This window comes from Populus alba, chromosome 9, assembly GCF_005239225.2.
Source record: "Populus alba chromosome 9, ASM523922v2, whole genome shotgun sequence".
NCBI lineage: Eukaryota > Viridiplantae > Streptophyta > Magnoliopsida > Malpighiales > Salicaceae > Populus > Populus alba.
In genome coordinates this window covers 6,025,120-6,051,210 of record NC_133292.1, presented here as the reverse complement: position 1 = coordinate 6,051,210, position 26,091 = coordinate 6,025,120, and the positions used below count along the sequence as shown (strand labels likewise).

Sequence of the window (26,091 nt, the reverse complement as noted above, 5' to 3'; positions counted from 1 at the left end):
GTTGTATAAGTTTTATTAGGCAAAAACAAGTTGAAATTTAAGTTTTTTAAATTTTAATACTCAAGCCCTGACCTTTTCAGCTGCTATAGATGGATTAAATTTGCATTAGAAAATTCGTTATATTACAAAAAAAAACTGGACAAATGACATTTTAAAAAAATAAAAATCAAGTACGTAAGCCTACTTTTATAGACCCGCGTGCACATAGACTGTTTTTTATCCTATCAATGTGTGGGACCCTTTTTTCGAATTTATTTAACATTGTTATTGTTTTTTAAATATTTTTTTATTTGAAAATATATATTAATAATATTTTTTTATTTTTTAAAAATTATTTTTAATATTATCATATTAAAATAATTTAAAAATACTAAAAATATATTAATTTGAAGTTAATAAAAATATAAAATAAAACTTAAATTTTTTAAAAACACTTATGAAACACAAAAATAAACAGAAACTTCAAAACAAAAACATATTAAACTTGTTTGTTAAATAACCTCTCACGTTGTTTTATTTTTAATTAAATCTTATTGAGATAATATTTAAACAAGTATCCCAATTTCAATAACATTATAGTTTTTTTATATCAATATTAGTAATTATTTTATGAATAATTATACATTAACTTAATATATAGATTTTCTTTTTTAAAAATTGCTTATTGAAATCCAATAAGAATAGAATATCTATTCTGTTTTTATTAATTTTGATTTATTTATATAGCCTTTTTATATTTTATTACTCTTAGATTTATTTATATAGATTCATAAAAATAATTGACTGATAATTATTTTTATTTTCTCGTGTCAAAATCTTTTTTCATGATGATAATAAATTTTTACAATAAAAAAACATGTTTTTGTGTCAAAATAAAAAAAGAAATTACACGAATAAGAAATTTTTGTGTTTATAAAGAAACACTTACCTCGTTATGCTTCTTACCAATATTTTTAATTGTCATTAATTTTTCTTCAATAAACTATATTGCTAATAAGAAAAACTTGTTATTGTCAAAATCATTAAATAAAAAGTATATGCGTGAAAGAAGATAATTTTGACCAAAACAACATATACTTCTTTAAAATTTTAATCTTTGTATTTTTTTAAATATACATTTTAATTTTTAAAAAATATTTTAAAAATATCAAATGGGATTGTGCAAGCATTTTATTAATTAAAATTAAAAGTAATTCTATTTTTAATGGTAGATTATTTGTAAGTTTTTTTTTATGTTGTCTGTTTTTAAAATGTGGTTATAGTTATTTTTTAAAGTATTTTTTATTTAAAAATATATTAAAATAATATATTTTTTATTTTTTAAAAATTATTTTTAATATCACCACATAAAATAATAAAAATTTTAATTTTTTTTAAAAACATTTTTATAATAAAAAAACAAAAAGGATGAAATTACCTGCATTCAACAAAACTTAATTAATCAATTATTTACTAACTTACCTACTTAATTAATTAATTAACCAGTCCTCTTTCTCCTCTACTAATCCCACTCCGAGAATATTTAGAAGTGTAGTAGCGGTTGTTTTTTAAATAATTTTTCGTGCTGAAAAGCATGTCAATAATGTTTTTTCATTTTTTAAAAATTATTTTTGATATCAGCACATCAAAACGATAAAAAAACTACAAACCACACTTCATTTTAATAAAAATAAAAAAATTAAATTTAAAAAAAAACAGGTTTAATCTTATTGCCAAACAGGCACTCCCTCTCCCTCTCTATCTAGAATCTTCTTCGATCGTTACAAAGCAAACTGCATACATTTATCTCTCTCTCTCCTGCATACAAACACAAAAGCAGCTCCAGATCTCATCAAAGCAAGTCAAACGACAGGTTCATTTCCAACTTTCATGGCCTCTGTTTTTTCTTTCAAGTGGTGAAGTCAACTCACCTGACTGTAACATTTTACATTGTTCTTATCTTTCATTAACCTATTATTCATTGATTATACGAATCGAACAAATTTGTTAATTTGTGTTTTTTTCGCAGGACTTGCTTGTTCTAGTAATGGAGGAGATTCCAAGCCAATCGATTGGTAATTTATTATTTTTCTTCTTCTTTTTAATCGAAACTGGATAGCGAATGGAATGCTTTATTGTTTTTTCTTGATCAAGCGAATGACGTAAGAGAACAAATAGGGATTTTTTTTTTTATGTGTGTTTTTTTGCTCTATTTTCTATGGAGTGTTTAAAGTAACGAAGTAAAACCTATTGTTTCACGTGTTGTCGTGTTTGATTGTGATGATGTCTCAAAATCTCAAATCCAAGAGATATAAATAATAAGTGTTTTAGTGTTTAAGATAGTGGTTAATTAGTATGTAAATGTTTATTCTCGAGTTTTAAGATGATTAATGCTTTAGAGTCTATAATCTATTTAAGTTTATTTTAAGAGATACAAAATTTTGAATCTTTTATTGGATGATTTAGGAGTATTTATACCCTAAACCTTGTCGTATTCAGAGGAGAGAAGGACAAGAAAATCCTCTGTTTTCTGCTACATTAATGGGAAAAAAGTCTTTTACATATCATTAATGAGATAATAAATATGATAGGTCTCTTAAGAGTTCTTGTATACACCTATGAGTATAGAGAAATCATTACATTATATATGAATGATTCATATAATTATTTTAGATAGGGAGACATGGAGGTTTATCAAGCCTTTAATACTTTAAATTTAGAGGATTGTCTAGGATCAGACATATTTTAGAACTTGATAATGGTTAAATCCAAATGCTTTGGATTTGGCATGCTTGCAAAACTCACATTACATCGAGTTTGGCTAACTGCCGAACCCAAGTACTTTGGGTCTGACATGTTTGCAAGCCTAAGTTCTCTGGGTCTGACATGTTTGTCAGATCCATTTTGTTTTTAAGATTAGTTTTATTTATAAAAATCTATAACTAAAAAATGTTGACTCATCATATTATAACTTGCTTTATCGACAAAAGAAGCATGAACAAACTGAATGGTTGCTGTCCTTCTTTTATATATTTTTTTTGCAGGTAAAGATGATGAAAATGAAATGGCTAAGGAAGAAGCTGCGGTTGTGCATGGTGAGCCTTTGCAAGATGGGAATCTTCCTCCGAAAGTCGAATCCGCTGTTGAAATACTTCAAGAGAAAGTCACCAAGCAAATCATTAAGGAAGGTCATGGTCAGAAGCCATCCAAATATGCAACATGCTTTTGTAAGTTGCATTTTTTTTCCTTTCCTTTTTGGGTCACGGTCACTTTCATTACTCTAGAAAAGTAGAAGTTACAATTTTTAAAATAAATAAAAGCTATACAATCATATCATACAGGAGTTAGAAGTCGTAAAACAACTAAAAGCTACACAATAATATCCTTAGGAGTTACAATTCATAAAATAATTGAAAGCTATACAATCATATCATTATATGATTTGTGATCTTATGTTTGTTATGTTGTCAGCGGACATCTTCTGTATTGATAGTTGTTTCAGTACATTGTCAAAATATTTTTTGAAATGAATTGAATTCATTCATGGTATGACCTTTATCTCCGAGCTGTTACAGAAGGCCAACAACAATGTATTAGATATCTGGACTTAGAGGTTCCAACACTTTGAGCTTATTATTGTCATGCACGGTTATTACAGTCTTGGTCCAGCTAACCATATAGCTTTTGAGGTAGAAAATTCTACAAATGGTTCAGTAACTTGGCTGTTCAACAAGCAAAACAACCATGTTAGTTATTTTGGCTTTTACTGGACTAGTTGTTAAAGCAATAATATATTAGCAGAGGTTATTAATCTTGGAGGAGCTAGGCCTTTTATTTGCATGATTGTGCTTGTCTCTAATCTTGCATTTCTGTAATGTATTTTTTGTTGCCCGAGGTTGCAGTGCAGCCGTTGGTGTTATGTGTGGTGTTTTATATTTTATTCTTTATGGATCTTCCATGTATTGGCCTAACTTTTGGGTTGAGTGCCCTAAAAAAGAATTTAATATGCATGGACATTTTATTTCATAAATGTCTTACAGAAAATCTTCTCTGTGTATACCTAAAAATCTGAATAACTGCATGTGGGCAATGAAACTTCTTAACATGGACTAAAGTACCCAGCAATCGGTTGGAAATGAGAATGCATACATATGTGTGTCTGCAATTGTACACATTTTATTTCTGAGATCACTTACTAAATAATGGTGATTCTCATATGCATTCTGTAACCAAATAATCTGAGTAATTGCAACTGCATGACAGTGCACTACAGGGCATGGACAGAAAGCACCCAGCACAAGTTTGATGATACATGGCATGAACAACGACCATTTGAAATGGTTTTAGGAAAAGGTATATGCCTATTTCATTCAGATTTTAAAGTCTTCAAATCCACTTCATTCTGTTTCTTCTTTGGAAGCTTCGCATTCTGTTCTTGGTCTTAAGATAATCTAGTTTAATTTCTGCAATTTCCATACATAACTGTCAGCATCCATGATTTCATGGCAAATGCTTGACAGTTAACTCTGTCAATGAACGGTGCTGATTAAAGAGCTCAAAATGACATAGCAAACCATTATTTTTTTATATGGGTGTAGAGTTGGACTTGTACCAGTAATGACTCTAGAAGCATTTTGCAATGCCATGATAATGACTAAACAGGAATCTAATAAAAGAAACTAGTTAGATGGTTATACATTGCCACAGATACAATATGCATGCATCCTGGTCCATTTATGGTTTAATTATATCATGTTGCTAGCTTGCTGCTGAATGTATCGCCGAACATTGATGGTTCACATCCATAACAGAGAAGAATGAAATGGCGGGTTTAGCTGTTGGTGTTTCCAGTATGAAGGCTGGTGAACGTGCCCTCTTACATGTGGGCTGGGAATTAGGCTATGGGAAAGAAGGGAACTTTTCTTTCCCAAATGTTCCTCCCATGGCAGATATAATATATGAAGTCGAGCTTATTGGATTTGATGAAGTCAAAGAAGTAAGTTACATCTTATTGATTTTCCAAGTACATAGTTTTTATTGTTTAAAACTTTCAGTTCAAAATATAACGGCTCTATCTGATTTCATTGCTAATATGATGAATCTACGTTGGAGATGCATTTTGTAGGGGAAAGCTCGTGGTGATATGACTGCAGAAGAGAGGATCGGTGCAGCAGATCGAAGAAAAATGGATGGAAATTCTCTATTTAAGGAGGAAAAACTTGAGGAGGCTATGCAGCAGTATGAAATGGTACATTTGTATGAGTTGAATTCCTTAAGTAGCGTTGCTGTTTTTGTAGCTCTTTTTCTTATTTTTGTCATTCTTGACTAATTCTGGTGGCTTCTGTTCATGTCAGGCAATTGCATATTTGGGCGATGACTTTATGTTTCAGCTGTTTGGCAAGTACCGAGACATGGCATTGGCAGTGAAGAATCCATGTCATCTTAACATGGCGGCATGTCTGATCAAGCTTGAGCGCTATGAAGAAGCCATTGCACAATGCACCATTGTATGTATACTTTAATGGGTCAATTTTTCATTTCGCAACTTTTTATTTCCAATGTCGAATAATTTTGGTTTATTTACGGAATTGGTAAGGCAGTAATCTAATGCCAGATCAATCAGTCAGACTCTCGTCATTTTCCTTTGTGTGATTGTGTATGTGACTATCTTGTTGTCTGTGCAAAGTGCACTGGAAAACTATGGATAGTCATTTAGAAGAAAAATGTGTTGTATATCTGTATTTGGCAACTCAGAAAGCCTATTAACATCCTGGCTTCTCCGTATGGTCAATTGTTGTTTAGTTCCTTTGTTTTGCTAGTACTGGTGAACATCCTGGCATCTTCATGCGTTCAAATTAAATTTGTGATTTGGATTTTCTAAATCATTACGTAATCTAATCAACTGAATAATGGATTCACAGGTATTGGTAGAGGATGAAAACAATGCTAAGGCTTTGTTCAGAAGAGGGAAGGCCAGAGCAGAGCTTGGGCAGACAGATGCTGCCCGGGAAGACTTTCTCAAGGCACGTAAACATGCACCTGAAGACAAGGCAATTTTGAGGGAGTTACGTTTGCTGGATGAGCATGATAAAGCTATATATAAGAAGCAAAAGGAGATATATAGAGGGATTTTCGGACCACCACCACAGCCGAAACCGAAGCCAACTAATGTGCTGGTTCGCACATGGCAATGGTTAATCCTCGTCTGCCAATGGCTGCTATCACTGATTTATCGCCTCTTCAGGCGTGAAAGGCACAAAGCCGACTAATTTTAGGTCAACATGTGAGTGAACAATGCATGAAACCAGATTTACTAAATTAAAGATTTGCTGATGACTTTAAAATCCCAGCATGCCAAAGCTCTCACTAGCCCTAATGTTCATGTTCCATTGAAATCCGCATCCCATGTGCATTTGCCTGGTCGCACTTGCCAGTTTTGATTATTGAGGTATCAAGATAAATTAGCAAGATTGGTGAATCAAATACTTTTGCAGATAGTCCAAATATTTTATTCTCGGATGTTCCGTATGAAGTCTCTTTTACCTCTTCGGTACCGTACAGAAGGTCTGTTTAGCACTGATGGGGGGTTCGATTAATCCGATTTCTGGAAGCAAAACTATTTTGCTTGTTGGAAGCAGATTGCTGCACCAGTGATGGTTTGCGTTTTCAGTGATCACCGTTAAAGGTGTTTTTTCCTTTGCAGGTGTCCCGAACCCAAATCCAAATCAATGAATTTTGGGTTTATTTATCGGCAATTCCGGGACATTTTGTGGAAATTGGAACGTGTACCGGACATTTTGTGGAAATCAATGTAACAGATGCCGGAAAGTGGAAACTCTAGAATGGTGCTTAATGTTGCTGTGGAAATAAAAAACGATGAGACGTTAACCCCCGGGAGCTAAGACAAATCTTTGACCATCAACGTTTAAATTGATCTACATAACGCGAACAAGATTAACAAATACAGTTTTATACTTCTCATTTTATCGTCTATTTGTTGAGGAAGTCCCCCAAGAAATATCGAACAAGAATTACAGAAAAGAACCGGAAAAATCCAAGCTACCAACAAGATCATCGCAGCATCCATCTGCCTAAATAACCAAGATGCAGAACAGGCATGATGGTTTAGCTGTCTACCATTGCTTGAGCATGGACACCCAAGCACAATATGCACAGACAAGCTTTTGAGACATGTACACATAAACAGCAAACGACAAGCTCATCAGCATCACGTCTTTCCAGTCACCCTTCCGCTTAGGGCTCAAATTGTCCTTCAATCCCTTCCCGAGGTTCTCTACACTACCAAAGAGTTGCCTCACCAGTCGCTTGTCTTGCTTGATTTCTTTCTTTGGTTTTGAGCTGGAGGTGTCTAGTGGCTCGCCTCTTTGGCAAGACAAAAGAATGAGGATTCTCGGGCAGTTTCTGGTTTTCAGTTCTTGAATTGAACTATAACTACCATGGAGAGAATGAACTATTGAGAGAGCTGCCATGGAAGATAAGCAGATGTAATATTAGAAATGGTGATGTTATGGTTGTTGGAGGCGTGGAGGGGTGGAGTAGAAAAAAATGGTCTTGATCTTGATCATGTAGGATTGCTTGTGGAGTTGTGTATTTGACCTTGAATTTTGTCGCTTCATTACTACAAAAATATCTTGACATGGCAAAGCAAATATTTGCCTCAAGTTTTCTCAGCTGCAAGGAAGTGGATAAGTCACAACAGTTGTACTTTGAGGTGGATAAACAGCGTGTGAATAAGCTGCGGCACGCTTGAAACTAATTGGGTCGTTCTGGGCTTCTAAAGATAATAACCCTGTACCACTGAGGACTATTGCTGCTACTTTTAGCATATTTGGTAACGTAGTTAAGGTTGTTTTTTTAAAAGAATTTTGTGTTAAAATATATATTAGTAATGTTATTTTATTTTTTTAAAAATTATTTTTAATATCACTATATTAAAATGATTTTAAAAAATTAAAAATATATTAATTTTTTTAAAAAATACTTTTAAAACATAAAAACAAACAAGCTGATATTTTTATTAAAGACACATGATCTTTTTATTATTATTATTATTTTGATTTTTGATTTTTTGTCGGAGAAGATGTTGAGCTTGTTCGAAACATGATGAGATTTGGGGGAACAATTTTTTTACCTTAATTTTCTCCATCGATTGCTCACTTTGGTAGTGTGTGGGGCTGCGTTTCTACCTGCGTTTTGCAAAATTCGGAATTTTTTTTTTGCTAAAATTGAGTGCGGTTTGTACTTTTTGGATCGTTTTGATGTGCTGATATCAAAAATATTTTTTTAAAAAAATGGCATGTATTTCAGCACGAAAAGCTATTTGAAAAGCAACCGCTACCACACTACCAAACACACTCTTCCAAGAAGTTATATCGAGATAAAAAATAAAAAACCTATTTTCTTTTTGAAGATGGAGATTTACTTGTAACATTTTTCTATACAATGAAATGAAAAATAACAGATTTACTATGTAACAGTCAATTAACCATGTCTAGATCACTTTTAAGTGATTTAAATGTAATTATAAAACTCGGTTGCACGGGTCAACTAGCGGGGTAGATAACTTAGTTTAAATCTATCTAAAATAATATTATTTTATTTTTTATAAAAAATAAATAAATTAGAAACAATATTATTTTAAATGCAAATTTAAAAGACTAAAATGATGACATTTTAAGTAAAAAAAATTAAAAAAAATCCTTGAAGTTAAATAGTTTGGGTTTCCCTCAAATTTGACCAGACTACTCAAGTTTAGAGTTAACTAACCAAGTCACATATATTTAACTAGATTAATTTTCTAAATAATTCAAAAAAACCCCAACTCGAGTTAAGCTCTGAGTTAACCTACCAAGATGAGTTTGATAATTTAAAAATAAAAAGCATTTTAATAAATTGTTTTTCAATAATAGATGGGATTATGAGTATAGTTGTTAGACATTTGTCTAGGATTTAAAAATTGGGTCATTGGTTGATTTATTGGATCATTTGAATCTAGCTGGGTTAATATAAAAAACAATTTGAAGTACACCATGGCTGTGGTGAAACTTCAAATTACCGAGCTGATCTGTAAAGTTAAGTTAGATTTAACAATTATAGCCAGTAGATAAACACATTGACTTAGTGGTCATTTCATATAATTTTTAATTTTCTACTTTAAAAAATCAAATTTGAATAAATAAATATAAAATTTTTTGTTTTTATTTTCATTTTTGTATTTTATTTTAAAAACTAAAAAAAAATGGTTTCCAAATATCGTATCAATCATTGTTGGGTTTTTTGTCCAACAAAAAACACAAATCAAGTAAATTTTATATTCTATTTTCAAAATCTTAAAAACACAAATGCAAATGACACTAAACGATTTCTTAAGAAATTATTGCTGGAATTAGAATTCTTGTGGCAAATCTTTCTTCTGCGCGTGATCATGAATTAGAGAAGTAATCACATCGATTCATACTCGGTAGAGCCCACATAGACCTTTCAAAAAACAGAGCCCTTATCGTCTAGAGTCGAGTGGTCCAAGTCTTAAATTTCCTTTTCAAATTAGAGATGGACTAAACAATCAATTAAAAAACACACAGATTCTCAATTGAACAGTCAACTAAACCATGATATTAGTGCTATCTTCTTACTATTTATCAAGAGATCACGGATTCCTTGAAATTCAACTTTTTTTTTCTTCAACCGTAATCAATTAACAACTTAATGTTTTGTTTTTTTACGGTTGAAAAGTTTTTTTATAAAATTTTATTGAACTTATTTTTTATATTTATAGATTAGATATGATGTTAAAAATAAAATTTAAAAAATAAAAATATATTATTTTATTATATTTTTAAATAAAAATATTTTAGAAAAAAAACCAATACTACAGTAAAGTAATGTCGTGTAATTATGAAACAATAATTTCTTAAGTATTTTAAATAGTGGACATTTTTCTTTACATAATCCATGGGTTAGAAGATGACTCAATAAATTATCGCAGGAAATAGAATTATTTGTGGTATATAGATCATTCTCGATGGACTCGACAACTCATCACATTGACTCATATCCTGAATAGCCCACATAGACCATTAAAAAATCGAGCTCACAAGTCGTCAACTTGTCTCTCAAGGCATAGCCAAGTGGCCCAAGTCCTTGACTCTTGTTCCGTTTTCTATTGGCCCTCCTCTTCCACTGCAAGGACAACTTTCACGTTTGGCTTTTTATTTGTTTAAAGTGTGTTTGATAATGCGTTAATATTTTATTTTAAAGCATTTTTATTTTAAAATATATTAATATAATATTTTTATTTTTTAAAAAATATTTTTGATACCAACATATTAAACTGATTTAAAAATATTTAAAAAATATTATTGAAAAAAAAATAAAAAAAATTTAATTTTTTTCAAAAACACTTTTAAAACACAATAAGAAAACACACCTCAAGCACAACACATGTTATCATGATAATAAATAATTTTTTTTTTAATAGTGTTGTTAATTTTTTTTATATATTTTTTAGGTTATTTTGATATATTAATATAAAAAATAATTTTTAAAAAATAAAAAATTATTATTTTAATATATTTTTTAAATAAAAACAATTGAAATAACAATCACTACCAAAATTTCATCACTATCTGGACATCAAACGGCACCTAATCAATCGAGAATAACCACTCATGTAACGTTTGCATTATAAGACAATAAAGAAGAGAAATTTCCAAAATCTTGAAGAGTCAAGAGATGAATATTAATTAAATGTGTTTTTGTATATGACGTCAAAAGTCTCTGCAAGAGTCAAACCGTCTCTGCTGTTTATTCTTCTCGCCTTTTCAAGACAGTGCACGAGTAGGAATGTAAACAAAGTCGCTGTGTGCAGGAAACACGTGTAACTGACTGATAACGTGTAAGGTGTAGATTTTGAGTGGTGGGGGCGATTGGGTTTGCCTCGAGGGGCAAACCTAGACAGGTACCATAGCTGGCCGGCCAATAGGACAACCTTATAATACCTGTTTTCGGAGTGACATGACAGAAAGCAAGAGCCATTACACCAGTTACACGAAGACACGTAACAAGTACCTCTTCTTTTTGTGACTTGCAAGTTGCAATAGTTTTTTCCTTCTCGGTAGAGAGAAACACCAGTGTGCACGTCGTTTTTTAACCTTTTTTAATCGTTGTTTTCAAAGACTCCCCCACTACGTGGAATCCACGTTTTTAAAAGGGTGTAGAATTTGACTGCAAAACGCTACTGGAATCCAGATTGTGCTCCGACTCCTCCACTGTAACGGCACCTCAAGGTTTGACGGTGCTGGGTGGTGCCTTCTATTTCCCGCAGGAACAAGGTGATTCCGAAGTGCCACGGCTATCCTTTCAAAACCCCTCGACTTTGCCGTGAATGCAAAAACGGCAACAGGAAGAGGCGGCGCTCAATTTCACTTGCCTGGATTCCGCTTCCAGCGTTTCGTGGTTTGAAAAGAAGTGCCTTTCCATTGAAAGATTTTCCGGTCCAAACTTTGCCAACAAGACAGAGAAACCCCATCAGATTCCTGATTTGAGGCCAATCTCCAGCTCTTCGCTTCTCCTCCGAGATCTCTGCCTGTTCCCGTGGACGTACTCATAGCCTAGAGAGAGAAAACCACTGTAACCGAACCACCTGTAAAAATGATAATAAGAGAAGCAGAGAAAAACGAGCTCCTCGTCAAACACCTTTATTTTTTTAAAAAACAATTCAATAAAAAATTATTTATAAGAGAAATTTTCTTCCAAGAGGTTAAATAAACACAAGTACAGAAAATTCAAAACAGTCGGCGCACGTAGCTGTTTTCAAAGTTTTTTTTTTTAAAAAAATATTATTTTATTTTTAAAATTTCTTCTAGCATTAATATATTAAAACAATTTTAAAAATATACTAAAATAATTTAAAATTAAAAAATTAAAATTTTACGAAACTTTAATAATCTAATTGCGCCTGCTTCAAATGAACATTAGTGTTTACAATTATAATAATGATTTTTTTAGTATATTTTATTTATAAATATATTAAAATAATATATATTTTTTAAAAAATTATGTTTTATATCATATATTAAAATAATAATAATAATTTTTTTTTTAAACATTCAAAAACAATTTTTTACGTAAAAACAAACACATCCAGATCTCTCTCCATGTCTCTCACCAAATTAAATTGAAAAAAAATCAATCAGCAGTTTAACTGCGTTGACTGAAATAAGATTTAAGAAAGACAACAAAACAGAGACCCACAACACCCTTTGCTTTCCCAAATCTGACCTCTCCTTCCTTGTTCACTCTTCCTACCCCATACCTTCCAACCCCACCGCGCCATCCTCTTATCTCTGCCCTCTCGCCGGTCACTTTTCTCTATCGTCTGCCGGATCGACCTGTAATTAGTCTCTCTCCATCCACAACCACCTCTAATCTTCAGTTTCAGCTTCTTCTTTTTTTAAATGTTAAAAATCCTTAGCCAGTTTTCTGTTTTCTTAAAGCTGAAACTAATTTACAGATGAACCGTAGCTTTCGCTTTGTAACATGTAAACTATTTATTATAAGCCTGATCCCTAAATTTAGGGTTTCCAAGCTATTAATTTTACTATTTTAAATCATTTCTGTGAAATTGTTTGTTAGTTTCAAAATGAAGAGATTGAGATCAAGTGATGATCTTGATTCTTATAACGAGAAAACCTCAGTCAAGGATTCAAATCCAAGTAGACCGTCTAGAAGTTTCTATTACAAATCCGATAATGCGCGCAAAGGGTTGATTTCCACGTCATCATCCTCGACCCGGTATGATCGAGACCGATCTATTGATGATGATAATAGAGAGAGCACCAGAATGGTTAGGAAGCGATCAGATCATGAATTCGATAGCTTTGATCGAAGAAAAGGGATGGGGTTAGGGTTTGATAGGTATGGCAATGGAGGAGGTAGCGGTAATAGTAGAGAAGGGTATGGTGGCAGTAGTGGTGGTGGGAATGATAGGGTTATTCTTCGATCGGAGAGCTTTTGTGGGTCGAGGAGGGATTTTCCGAAAGGGTTTAGGTCGGAGAGGGAAAGGTCGAGGAGAGAAGGGAGTGTTTCGTCGTGGAGGAGGTTTGGGGGTAAGGAATTTGAGGAGAATAGAGGAGTTAGTAGTAGAGGTGGAAATGAGGAGAGGATGGGGAGTTCTAGGTCGTCTCCTAAGGGGTTGAGAGATGTTGTTAGGTCACCTTCTTGGTCGAGGGATTCAGGGAGTGATCAAACTAGGGTGGTACGAGGAAGTGTTTGTGGGAGGGATGAGGGGAAAGTGAAGTCTTCAAATTCTAAGTCGAGGTCGTCACCCACATGGTCGAAGGATTCGGGGAGTGAGCAATCGAAGAGTGTGGAAGTGGGGAAGAAAAGTGAAGCGGAGACAAAAAGTGCTGAGGTGGAGGCTAAAAGTGCTGAGATGGAGGTGAAGAGTGTTGAGAGTGGGAATAATAGTGAAATGGAAGAAGGGGAGCTCGAGCCAGAACCTGATTCAGTTCCTAAAGTTGCCAAGGAAAATGAGAATGATGATGCCTATGAAAGACGAGAGGATGTTATAGAAGATACTGACCATAGGAAGGTTGATATTGAGTCCGAAGTTAAGGATCAAGTAAATGAAGAAGAGAAAAGGCCCGATGAAGTAAATGTTCACGAGGGGAAGGATGTGGCGAAGGAAGTTGATGAGATGCGAAATGTTGAGGAGAGTTCTAATGATAATGCTAGTGTCACGGAGGATGAAGTTGGGAATACGGTTGCTGGTGAAGATAACAAGGACAGCCAGAGTATGAAGGAAAAAGTCGAGTGCAAGGAGGAGGGAAGTAAGAATATAGCTGTCGTGGAGTCTCAGTGCTCGGAGGAGGATAATAGACAAGGTAAGGGTATCGATCTTGAGGTGAAGGCAGAGGAGGTTGAAGTGCCAGAGTCAAATAAGGAAATTGTTAAGGAAAATGAAGGAGCTGAAGTGAATATAAATGCAGTGACAGGGATTTTGAGCCAGAACTTGAAGGACAAGGGCAAAAGTGTGGTTATTTCACCAACCATCGATGTTGATTCTGCAGAAGATGGTGCATGGGTCGAAAGAGAATCGAGAAACGTTGCCATATTCAGGAGTGGGGAAGACGATATGGAAGGACCTAGTACTAGGGGATTTGAATTGTTTTCTAGCTCTCCTGTTAGACGAGTTGAGAAATCAGAGCAATCGCGTGGTGGTAAGTCAAAAGATGAAAAGCTGCTGTTGGAACCGCTTGATCTTTCTCTCAGCTTACCAAATGTTTTGTTGCCTATTGGTGCAACCGGAGACACGACCCAGGCTCCTGGTTCTCCAAGCCATGGGAGAAGTGCTCAGTCCTTCAGCTCATTTCGAACAAATTCAGACGGGTTTACCGCATCAATGTCATTTTCAGGTTCTCAGTCATTTATTCATAATCCAAGCTGTTCTCTAACTCAGAATTCGGTGGACATGGACAACTATGAACAATCTGTTCACAGCCGCCCCCTATTTCAGGGTATTGATCAAACGAATTGGCAGGGTCAGACTCAAAATGACTCCAAGCATAAAGATGTTCCCTTGTATCAAAAAATTTTGTTGAATGGAAATGGCTCTCTTCATCAGCCTCAAGCAGTACAGGGTTTGTCAAATGGTCAAGCTTTGCAAGGAAGCTCAAAAATGCCCAATGAACTTGAAAGACAATTGAGTTTCCATAGACAGTTGTCAGGAGGGCAGGCAAGGAATCATGATGACACTAGATCCCCTTCTCAAAGCGTGGGATCCCATGATATTGGTTCGAATTATAGCTTTGAGAAGAAGCGGGCCATGAAAGAGAAACATGGCAGTAGTCTATATAGGAGCAATAGCCAGAAGGAACGAGAGCCATTTCTGATAGGCGGAGCTGATTTTGTTGAGACTATCCTTGGCAGAATAGTTTCTGAGCCCATTCATGTGATGGCCAAGAAATTCCATGAAATGACAGCACAATCTGCATCATGTTTAAAGGAGAGCATCCGTGAGATTCTGTTAAATACCGATAAGCAAGGGCAAATATGTGCACTTCAAAGCGTGCTGCAAAACAGGTCTGACGTAACCTTGGATATGCTGTTGAAATCCCATCGTGCTCAACTGGAAGTCTTGGTAGCTTTGCGAACAGGTTTTCCAGAGTATCTCCAAGTAGACAGTGGCATTTCATCTTCTCATCTGGCTGAGATTTTCCTGAACTTAAGGTGCAGAAATCTGACATGTCAAAGTCTTTTGCCTGTGGATGAATGTGATTGCAAAGTTTGTGCGAAGAAAAATGGTTTTTGCAGTTTGTGTATGTGTCTTGTGTGCTCGAAGTTTGATATGGCATCTAATACATGTAGTTGGGTTGGGTGTGATGTTTGCCTTCATTGGTGTCACGCTGATTGTGCATTACGAGAAGCTTACATTAGAAATGGAAGGAGTGCCAGTGGTTCTCAAGGGACTACTGAGATGCAGTTCCATTGCGTTGCCTGTGATCATCCTTCTGAGATGTTTGGCTTTGTGAAGGAGGTTTTTCAGAACTTTGCAAAAGATTGGACTGCAGAAACATTTTGCAGAGAACTTGAATATGTCAAGAGAATTTTCCGTGCCAGCAAGGATGTGAGAGGGAGACGTCTGCATGAAATAGCTGATCAGATGCTGGCAAAATTGGCAAATAAATCCAATCTTCCCGAGGTTTATAATTATATCATAGTATTGCTGACTGGTAAGTTGTTTTAAACCATACATCAATGGACCTTTTAGTAATGTTTTTTGGAGTGCTTTGGGTTGTTAGCTTTCTGTAGAGATGTGCTGGTATGTCATGCTTTATGCTTGTTATTATCGATAAACTTTGCTATGTCCTTTTTAATTGATTCTCTATTTTTTGCTGTTGAAAAATATGTACATTTTAGTTTTTCACATTTGTTTGTGTTTTGTGCCTTTTATGATATATTCTTATACTGGGGCGACTTGCCATTTTGAAGATGGTGAATTTGAATGCTTTCAACCATTTCTAAAACTGCCAACATTTTAGTTGCAAAGTTATTTTCTCTCGGCATCCTGAATGAGGAAGTTTTTAGAGCATTCAGATTTTTCTTGTGAACTCAGTTTAATAATTTTTTCTGTATTTCAGAATGAGGAATGCCATTTTCAGCCTTTATTTTCTAGGGTGTGCCAATCTTTAAATGTGTAGCAACTTTATACAGACTTCAGGACATGTTTTATTTGCTGTTTCAATTTGATGAGCTGGTTCCCATGTCAATCAGTCAGCTGTTGTGAAGATTTACTGTGTTTTTTTTTTTTTTTTCTTTGGTATGCTTTTTTAGTGGGTGCTTTGGCATTTTGGTCAGAAAATGTTAAAAAATGTGATCTTATTGTTATGTATGATGATGGGTAGGTTAGATCAAAATGCTGTCCACTCTTAATATGATTCTACTGTGCCATATTGAGGTTTCCATGCTCTCCTATGTTATCAATGTGTTGTTTATTTGTGTATTGTCTTCATTCCATTGATGTCCTCCTTCATGATTGCAGAAAGTGATCCATCCAAGTTTGGCAACGCATCTGGTTTTTTCTTGAAGGAACAAGGAAATGGAAGCAATGGTGCCGTTGCTGGACCTAGCCACGATGCTGCATGGTTCAAATCTGTATACACTGAAAAAAATCCTCAACTGGAAAGATCAACTAGCCTACGTCCTAGCTTCCATTCTGACTTGAATGATAAATGCCCTGTTGAACCCGAGTTACTGAGAAGTGCCCAAAAGGAGCCCCTTTTTGATGAACTGGAGAGCATTGTCAGAATCAAACAGGCAGAAGCTAAGATGTTTCAAGCACGTGCTGATGATGCTAGAAGAGAAGCTGAGGGCCTGAAACGAATTGCGATTGCGAAGAGTGAAAAAATCAAGGAAGAGTACACGAGTAGAATCTCAAAATTGCGCATAGTTGAGGTTGAGGAAATGCGTAAACAAAAATTTGAAGAATTTCAGGCCCTGGAAAGAGCTCATCGGGAATATTTCAGTATGAAGACGAGGATGGAAGCTGATATTAAGGATCTCTTATTAAAAATGGAAGCTGCTAAACGAAACATCACCTTGTGATCGAGATTGTGTAGGGTTTAGCATAAGAAACTGTCACCATCCCAGGTAAATTTACTCTCTAGAACCGTACTAGTATGTTGTAATGTAGCAAGCGCCCATTTCCTGTTTCACAAATTTTAGGCGTGTCTCCTGTTTATGTTTTTCTTCCTTAAATGCTAACATGAATGTGTACAGAAACTGCAAAATCTCTATATGTTTTATGGAAGCAGTCGGAAAGAGATGATAGATCAAATTCTCATCGTCTGAAGGGATTTAAATAATTTTATGTGACCGGTTCAGATCAATTATTGCTATTTCATACATGATTTAAATGCAAAGGCTGACGCAGATCGCTTGTCTTGGTCACTGTACAAATTTTACATGTTCTTGCACTCGGGCAGTTTTGTGTCTCTGAACTTGAACATAAATCACAAACAGTAGATTGTAAGCCCAGGCAGATCAACTATCTCCACATGAGCACCTGTTTTTTTCGTCCGTACACATTCTAGCGTTGTAATAACACAGGCATTGTGGGTGTTTTAGACTCGATTTAAAAATTTTCATATATTATCAATTTTTTAATTAAGGGTTCATTGAAAACGTAGAGGGTGTTTCGGGGTGTTAATTGCTTTTTTAAAAAAATATTTTTAATATTAATATATTAAAACTTTTCATGTGAAACTAGTTTTTTCAAGAAGTTATATGATGCAAGGGGTAAACAATGAAGACGGTAAAAAAATTAAAATTTTTATTTTAAATTAATTATTTTTTTTAGTAATTTTAAATTATTTTAATATGTTAATATTAAAAATAAATTTTTATTATTTTAATATATTTCTGAGTAAAAGATATTTTAAAAAATAATTATAAATATTGTATTATTTTTAATAAAAAAATTAAGATGGATGATGTTTGGCGCCCTATTAAACAAAAAAAAGGGAAAGAGCTAAGTCAGTGCACGCCTAACTCTCTATCTATTGGTTCAGACTTTTATTTATATAGTCCTTTAATCTATTTTTATTAGCTTTTTATTCACCTGCCCTGAAAACAAAATAATTAAAATGATATTTAAATTTTTATTTAACTTTAACATTGTTTTTAAATAATATTATTTTTAAAAATTATTATACACATGATATGCAAAAACAAAATACAAATTCTCTCTCAATGAAAGTAAGATTTTTTTTTTTATTTTTATCACATTAATTATTCTTTTCTTTTAATCACTTACTAAATATTGAGACATTATTTTAATATTTTTTTTATCAAAACTTGCTTTTAAAATCATTATAAGATTTTTATATTTAAACAATTAAGGAATACAGTAATAAAGAAATAGAGGTTAGATTGAAGAGACATATTCATCCTATTTATTTTAAATAATTAAAATCTTTATGAATCTTTATTTTAATTTTCATTGTCTTTTATTAAAAAAATCATTTTGCTAATAAAAAAAAGTCTTATTCAACAACAAAAATACATTAAAAATAATTTGTGCTAAGATTTTTCCCTCCTAGTCTCGGTTGCAGAACAAAAAATAAAACTGATATATATATTAGGGAAATGGGAAAATTCCCACCATTGTTGACGAGCTATAGTTCTCTTCCCATAGTTGCAATCAACATTCACAAATCTGCCTTCAATCACAGCCACTTTCAGTTGCTCTAGTTCTTGACATTGTGAAGATCTTGTTATAATATGGTTCCAGTAGAGTGAGAAATTGGAGTTCGGACCTTTCAGATTTTATTAAGAAACACTTGCAACTTGATAGCTTTGTTCTAGCAGCAATTAATTTTTTTTTAATAAATAATTTCTCTAGTCAATTTTTCCTTCTCAATTGTTCATACATATCTTGATAACATGACATTCATTGGAGAAAATTCTTTTCAGCAGCAAAGTAAAGGAAAATAAAAGGTAAATGATATTGTATTCATCTTGGAAAAATAGTAAACTTGATATGGAGCAAATATCAAATTATTCTACACAAGAAAAATTGTTCAACGAAATATTTTCCTCTCCTGAAATCTTATCAGGTAATTTGTTCTTAGGGAAATGAGCTCCAGTTTCCCGTCCATAACTAAACCAACCAACCAAGCTCCTAGTCAGAGGGAGAGTCAGAATCATCATTAGCCTGCTCAAAATCAGAGTCTTCCTTCTCACTCTCAGAGTCACTCAACACGTACCTAGTCTGTTTCCGGTTTGCCCTCTGCGGTCTTGCTCTTGCCGGCACGTCAATGACATCAGCGTTTTCAGATGAAGAAGCTGACATCGGTTCCCTTCCAGTATCATCTTCCTTGTGAATTCTGCCCAACACAGAACCACTCTTCTTGTTGAATGGAGAAGCCCTCACTTTCCTCACTTTCTTTTCTGGCGATATTCCTGCTCCTTCAGCAGGCTTCAACATTTCCGTTAGAAGCTTCTGGCCCAATCCCTGGGACTGCTGGCTGGCTGGTCCTCTCCTCTTTGTTGCAGGTGGTTTGGCTGCATTGTTTGCAGCAGCAGCTTTTCTGCCCCCCTTCTTTTTTGTTTCTGGTAAAGCTTTCACTTCTACATCAGAGTCATCGTCAAGGTTTGGTTCATCCTCACTATCTGAAATCACTGAAACATTTGCTAGAGGCTTCTTCCGAGCAGCACCTCTCCTAGCTGGTACTTGTAGCGCATCAGTTTCCATATCTGTGATGGTAAAACAAACCAGCCATTAAGATCACAAGTCAGGACGTCAGATCTGTGGCTTAAAACTACATCAGTGTTTGAGTAGGGGTTAAAAGTAAAACCACAGCATTTTTCAAATGGACAGAGAAAAAACTGGTTTTTTCTACAAAACAATGTTTGAGATCCAAAATTCAGATGTTTAATTTCTATAAAACAATTGAAGTTTCATTAAAACAATTTTGTTGAATGCTAAAGAAGTATAATGAGAAATAAATTGGTGAGGAAAACTTACCAGCTGATTGCTCAGGCGAAGAATCAAGTCTATATGCATTAAGTCGATCCTTCAGAGATTCTATTTCATCATCCTCATCAATCTCATCCAAAACTGGAGAGAGTTTTTCCTGCTGAAGAACAGAAACAGTACATTGTAAGTTCCAAAGAGCTCCAATTTCATCTGTCAGCTGTTTTGTTTTCTTTTTGGTTGGGTGGGGAGTTGAAGGATCGAAAAATGTACCATTTTAGCAGGAGCCTTCTTTGAGCCTGCCCTTCCTTTGGGTTTCACTACCGCAGCAGCATTCTCTGACGAAGCTAAAGAAAAATCACTAAGAGAGCTCAAGAAATTTATAAAACATGTCAAGAAAGATAATTTGTTAGTAGAGGCATCTCAGCCTGCTGACCTGTTTCAATTGCAAAACTGGATGATGTTCCTGAGGTCTCAACAGAAACTTCTTCGTTTATGGCTTTTTTAGTGTACTTCCTTGGATATTTAGGTGCTTGTTTAGAAACCTTAAAACCAGCTTCACCCTTTGCACCACCACCTTTTAATTTCCTTCTTGCCTCCTCTGCTTCAGCATCATATTCATCCAGCATCTAAATGCATGTGTTGCTTAAAAATCAGAGAGATGAAAAAGCAAAGAAAATGAAATAGCAAAGCGTAGAATATAATTTAGAGAAAAGCAAATATGGAGTGTTGATTCGCTGCACATACATCAAGTTGCATCTCAAGACCCTCGAGATCTTTCACCCACAAAACTTTCGGAGTTGTCTTCCTTAAACTGTCAACCTCTCCATTGAGTTTGTCCCGGTCAGCACATAGTTGTTGAACCTTCTCAAGTGTCAAGGTTCCAATTGTCATTGACAGCAAATAATCATAGTCACTAGCCCGCACTCCAGAAACATCAGGGCTGTCTTCTGCTTCTTCTGTATCGTCAGTTGCCCCAGCAACAACAGCCTTAGATTTCTTTGGAATGGGGTTAAAACCTTTCTGGTGCAACTCCAGTAACAGATCGGCTCTTTTCCTGTTGTTCACAATGATTTCCCCTCTCACAACTCCAAGGATAAACCTGACCTTGTTTTCCAATTTCAACAACTCAAATTCTAGATTTTCCAGCAGAACTTTCTGCATGCATTAGAAAAAAAGGGCTGTAATTAGAAATGTTTATCAATGGGAAGTAGTTGAAAAAAATTATGGGTTATTCTACAATTCAAAGTGAACTTACCTTCCTTGTCTCGTAGTATTCAAGCCGTAAGTGGAAAAAATTTTCAAGAACTGCAGATTGAAAGATGAAAAATGAGCATTCAAACAACGTAATGTACTGGAGAACAAAGATTAAATCACATCTAACTCCTACTTTGTTCAGGGTTGTCATATTTCTTAATCACCCCTGCTGAGTCAAAGAGGTGCATATTACTCGTGCTAATTGTGGTAGTTAATTTAAATTTCTTTAGCAAACCCTCTTGCTTTGCAACCAGCATGTTCTCTTCCGACAACTGAACTTCAAAATCTACAGCAGCATCATCACCATACTTTCTGAAATCCTGCAACCAGAACATTTTCCGTTAGAAAACACAAGCATTACACAATACACCACCTGTTAGACATCAATATTACCTTAACGAAGGGATCTTTTGGTAAATTGCCATTTTCATCTCTAGTCCCCTCTGTAACCGAATTCAAAAATGCCTTGTAGTCATCAGTCCATCTACGGACAGGCAGTTCAGTTATCCTGAGTGTTGTCTCATTGACTTCGTTAATGACTCCATTTACTGTGTAGCTACTACAACCACCTTCCTTGGATGCACCTTTTTCAATAGTTCCTTTAAAACCTCTATACCATGGATTCATGGGCTCCATCATTTCACCATTCAACAACCGCCTTATATTTGCAACAACATCCCTTGGGTTATAGTTAGGGATGAAAGTGCTCCAGCCAGTGCCGATTCCTTCACAACCGTTTACAAGGACCGTTGGTATAATTGGTATGTACCTAGACCGAAAAGGCTGTTAGGCAACATTCTTTATAAATATCACCTTGAAGGCACCAATAACCTTTTATTATTGAAATGAAACATTTACCAAGTAGGTTCAATGGTTTGCCCATCTTCATCCAAGTAGTTAAGAAGGCCATCATCATCCTTTGGGAACAAGAACCTTGTAATAGGAGAAAGCTGCGTATAAATGTACCTAGCACTTGCATGGTCTTTGCCTCCCTGTGAAGAACAGGTTCAAAAACAAAAAATGAGAATCAGATTAGTGTTAATGCAACTTACTAAGCGTTGATTCAACTTCAAAAAGTGAGACATCATTTATCTTACCACACTGCGAGTGCCAAATTGACCATTTGGCTGAAGAAGGTTAATGTTGTTACTGCCAACAAAATCTTGTGCCATTCCAATGATGGTACCGGCAAGACTCTGCTCTCCATGATGATAAGCAGAATGCTCGGATACATAACCAGAAAACTGAGAAACTTTTGCTTCTTTGACAAAATTCCTCTTAAAAGAACAGAAAAGGATCTTCCTCTGACCAGGCTTCAGGCCATCAACCATTGAAGGTATGGACCTTTGAAGATCCGCCATAGAAAACAATATAAGCTCCTTGTTAATGAAGTCACTGTACTTTATGATCTTCTGATTGTGATCAAGGTGAGTACCAGGCTGCAAAATTCAGATAAACTAAGATTCCCTTAAAAGACAGTAGTTTAGTACGATAAGCATTTTCTTTTTTTTAACCACGGCTATGCAGCAAAACCAACCTCATGCTGCCGAAGCCAATTCTTCCTTGCTTCAATCTTCTTTTTACTAAACGCAAGCTCTATCGCATCCCCGTCCAGCTCATCCATCCATAAAAAGTCTTTTTTGTGCTTGTGAAGGTTTTTAAAGTAATCTTTTCCTTCCTTGGATGTACTTGTTCCCAACCCCTACAAGGACATCAACTATGTTACTCGAAGATGGAATGACAATGATAATAAACGACTGCTAGCACACGAATCGTGTATACCCAGATTCCTTTCTTCCATGTCAAATGAACAAACCTTATAGTATTTGATGGACCAGCCACTTGCATTCCCACTCAAACTTTCCTTCCAGGATTCATACTCCGGCATGGAATAAAAGGATAGAACTGTTCCATTTCTATGAGTAGCCTGCACGAACAAAGAGCACTGAAAATTACCAACGTTCTTGAAGAAAAATATCACCATTTTTTAACGACTGATTTGTTAAATGCACCAACCTTGACAATAGGAGTTATAAACTCAACCAAGAAAGATGGGACTTTCAGTAATGATGGCCAGAATGAATGAATGAAATTGATCAGTAGGCCTTTAATGTGAGACCCATCATGATCCTGTTTAAAGCACAAAAGGTTAGCAAATCTCTGCTCTGGGATTATGGGAGAGCGCCATGGAAAAAATATCTAAGTGAAGCACTAACCTGATCTGTCATTATCATCAGATGACCGTATCTCAAAGACTTGACATTGCTGTACTGTTTATCATGCTGTAACCCAAGAATCTTCTTGATGCTCTCAATTTCCTTGTTCTCTTTGAGCTGTTTAGACGTGGCTTCTCGCACATTGAGCAATTTTCCTCTCAAAGGGAATACCCCGTAGAAATTCCGTTCCATCTGAGACAGCCCAGCCACACCAGCAATCTGCGTACATTAATTGCTGTTAAAGAAAGTTACATTGATGTTGCCACAGAAAACGTTATTGATCATGGAACTTACTGCCAGAGCTTTTGCCGAATCTCCTTCTGTCAATATCAAAGTGCATTTTTCAGAATACCTCCCTCCAGCCTCGTTAGCATCCTCAAGCTTTGGCACATTAACCTTTGCTGTCTTTGTTCCGTCAGTTTTCTTAAGCTCTTTGCTTTCCTTGAATTTTGCCCACGAGAGGAGGTTGTCAACGATGTCAGACTTTGCCACTGCAAATACATAATGATCAGCATAAAACACACAGAACTATCACATAATAAATAACAAGCTCCAGTTTACAGAAAACCAAACAACACATGTAACAGACCTTTCTTCAAGAAGTCTTCAGAAATTTCACATTTTGATCCAAAACTGCTCTGGCGAAGTGTCAAAGTTTCTTTTGTTTGAGAATCAAAAGCAGGGTTATCAATAAGGCAATTGACAAAAACCCACAAATAGTTCTTCACATTATGGGCTTTGATGTTGCCATTCTTGTGCTTCTTATTAACAGCATTCATCACATAGTTAGTGATCTGATTAGTGACGTAATCAACATGAGTTCCACCCTTGATGGTGGCAATGCCATTAACGAAGCTGGCCTGTTAAAGAAACCCAATTATTCGGGACATAGGAACTTGGAAATAAACTATGATTCATTCAAAAAGGTTCTCAATTACCTGCTGGAATTGACCTTCAGTAAGGCTCACACAAACCTCCCACCTCTCACCAACTTTCTCGTAGAAACTGGCAAAAACCAAAAAAAACCCCTTGAGCATCTTAAAGGAAGAAACATATAAAAAAATTTGATAAACAGACAAAAGACCATATAAAACAACCATTTGGGGCGTTCTGAGCCAGACTCAGCGGCAGAGTTCAAGTACATGTTAACATAATCTTGAAATGATTTGACAGGAACACGACTTCCATTGAGCTCAACCTTGACAGTCTTTCCAAGGCAACCAGCCATGTCAACCACCCTTTTTTTCATCAGAGCTACCACATCTTCTTCCAGGTGAGTCATGCTAAACTTAGCCAAATCGGGCTTAAATGTCACCTTGGTCCAATTCTCACCCTCCTTGCACTTTGTTATGATCGGCTCAGATCTTTTCCCCATGTTGTTAGAGAAAACCTTTATATCAGCAACACAAACCAATGTTACATACAAGAGCGTGTTAAAAGATCAACAAAAGAATCCAGCATAATCATCACACTTTGTCCTTGTAAAGCATAGTTTGCCTAGCAACAATTCAACTGCAATCTCGCTAATCAATTAAACCTTAAATTGTAGTGCACTTCGTATCTGATAGATTTAATATTTTAATAAATAATTCAAAAAAAATCATTAAGACATTAACGGAAACCAACTTTCTAACTCAGATTTACCTGCTTATACTTCTTTTTCCTTTTCCCATCAGCCGTCTCAATCACAAACTCGGTCGAAAAAATATTCGTAAGCTTAGCACCATATCCATTTCTCCCGCCAGTAGTCTTCTTCATCGTATCATCATAATTACTACTAGTCAACAAATGCCCAAAAATCAGTTCAGGCACATAAACTCCTTCCTCCTTGTGTATATCCACCGGAACCCCATCTCCATTGTTATAAACACTAACCAAATTATTCTCCACATCAATCACAACCTTCAAAGAATCCATTTTCGGGTCTCTTTGCTTATTATCCGCTGCATTCACCAATATTTCATCAAAGATTTTATAAAGCCCCGGTACATAAGTAACCGATCGGTGGACCATTTTGTCATTCTCGAAAACCCAGAGGATCTGCGCGTGCTTCTCGATTGACCCGATGTAAGTGTCGGGTCGCAGAAGAATGTGCTCCAATTGGGACTTTTTCTGGTAGGTTTCTTCGATTGTCTTTTCCTGGTTCATATTTAAGCTATCGCTTGTTGATAAAGGGATTTTCTTGGTCTCTGCCGCCATTGTAGAGAGAGACACTCGCGATTTAGGGTTTCCTAGAGAGGCAATGCGTGAATCTTTTGTTATTTTTAGGGTTTCTTGAAGGGGATGAGAGAAAGTTTAGGGTATCTTGATGAAGGAACAGAGAGGTGTTTCTGAGATGGATTTGGTTTTAGGGTTTGGTTTTTTAGAGAGAGAGACACGTAGATGGTGTCTTTGACTCTTGAAGCAAAATGGAGAGGGAAAGACTGAGGAAAGATTTTTAAAAGGGAAGAGGGAAGAGATCTAACGGTCAAGTGAGATTTAATTTTGAAATTTGAATTTTGGGCGGAGTTTTAATTTTGATGGTTGATAGTGGTTTTAAGAATCTGACGGTAGAGGATTTATCTGGCTATCAAAACTCGAACAAATTATCTGGTGATCTCGAAGAGTGGGTACTCTTTCCTTTTCTGATTTGATTTTCTTCTG

General features: G+C 35.2%; 3 protein-coding genes across 6 annotated transcripts; 2 read left to right on the top strand and 1 right to left on the bottom strand.

The window, feature by feature from the left end:
* Window positions 1–1,741: 1,741 nt before the first annotated feature.
* On the top strand, window positions 1,742–7,532 carry LOC118027716 (peptidyl-prolyl cis-trans isomerase FKBP42). Its single transcript, XM_035031162.2, has 8 exons — window positions 1,742–1,852; window positions 2,009–2,054; window positions 3,024–3,206; window positions 4,243–4,332; window positions 4,791–4,975; window positions 5,105–5,227; window positions 5,334–5,486; window positions 5,901–7,532. Exons 2-8 carry the CDS (start codon window positions 2,027–2,029, stop codon window positions 6,246–6,248), a joined length of 1,110 nt encoding a protein of 369 aa, XP_034887053.1. The 5' UTR covers window positions 1,742–1,852; window positions 2,009–2,026; the 3' UTR covers window positions 6,249–7,532.
* A 4,690-nt stretch (window positions 7,533–12,222) lies between these two features.
* On the top strand, window positions 12,223–17,401 carry LOC118027717 (protein OBERON 4). The gene is made up of 2 exons (XM_035031163.2): window positions 12,223–15,731; window positions 16,541–17,401. Exons 1-2 carry the CDS (start codon window positions 12,641–12,643, stop codon window positions 17,101–17,103), a joined length of 3,654 nt encoding a protein of 1,217 aa, XP_034887054.1. The 5' UTR covers window positions 12,223–12,640; the 3' UTR covers window positions 17,104–17,401.
* Window positions 17,402–18,990: 1,589 nt separating this feature from the next.
* On the bottom strand, window positions 18,991–25,875 carry LOC118027718 (DNA topoisomerase 2). 4 transcript variants are annotated; one of them, XM_035031164.2, is made up of 19 exons: window positions 25,093–25,875; window positions 24,546–24,838; window positions 24,387–24,453; window positions 24,038–24,308; window positions 23,743–23,939; window positions 23,449–23,667; window positions 23,249–23,362; window positions 23,049–23,159; window positions 22,770–22,934; window positions 22,330–22,671; window positions 22,091–22,224; window positions 21,626–22,001; window positions 21,366–21,552; window positions 21,234–21,283; window positions 20,723–21,133; window positions 20,412–20,604; window positions 20,249–20,322; window positions 20,027–20,138; window positions 18,991–19,755 (listed from the first exon to the last, which is right to left on the bottom strand). In XM_035031164.2, the coding sequence occupies exons 1-19, from the start codon at window positions 25,645–25,647 to the stop codon at window positions 19,181–19,183; spliced, it is 4,446 nt and encodes a 1,481-aa protein (XP_034887055.1). In that variant the 5' UTR covers window positions 25,648–25,875; the 3' UTR covers window positions 18,991–19,180. The 4 variants fall into 4 exon arrangements, with proteins under 4 accessions (XP_034887055.1, XP_034887056.1, XP_034887057.1 ...); XM_035031165.2 differs by having other exon boundaries at window positions 20,027–20,135; XM_035031166.2 differs by having other exon boundaries at window positions 20,249–20,313.
* Window positions 25,876–26,091: the final 216 nt, after the last annotated feature.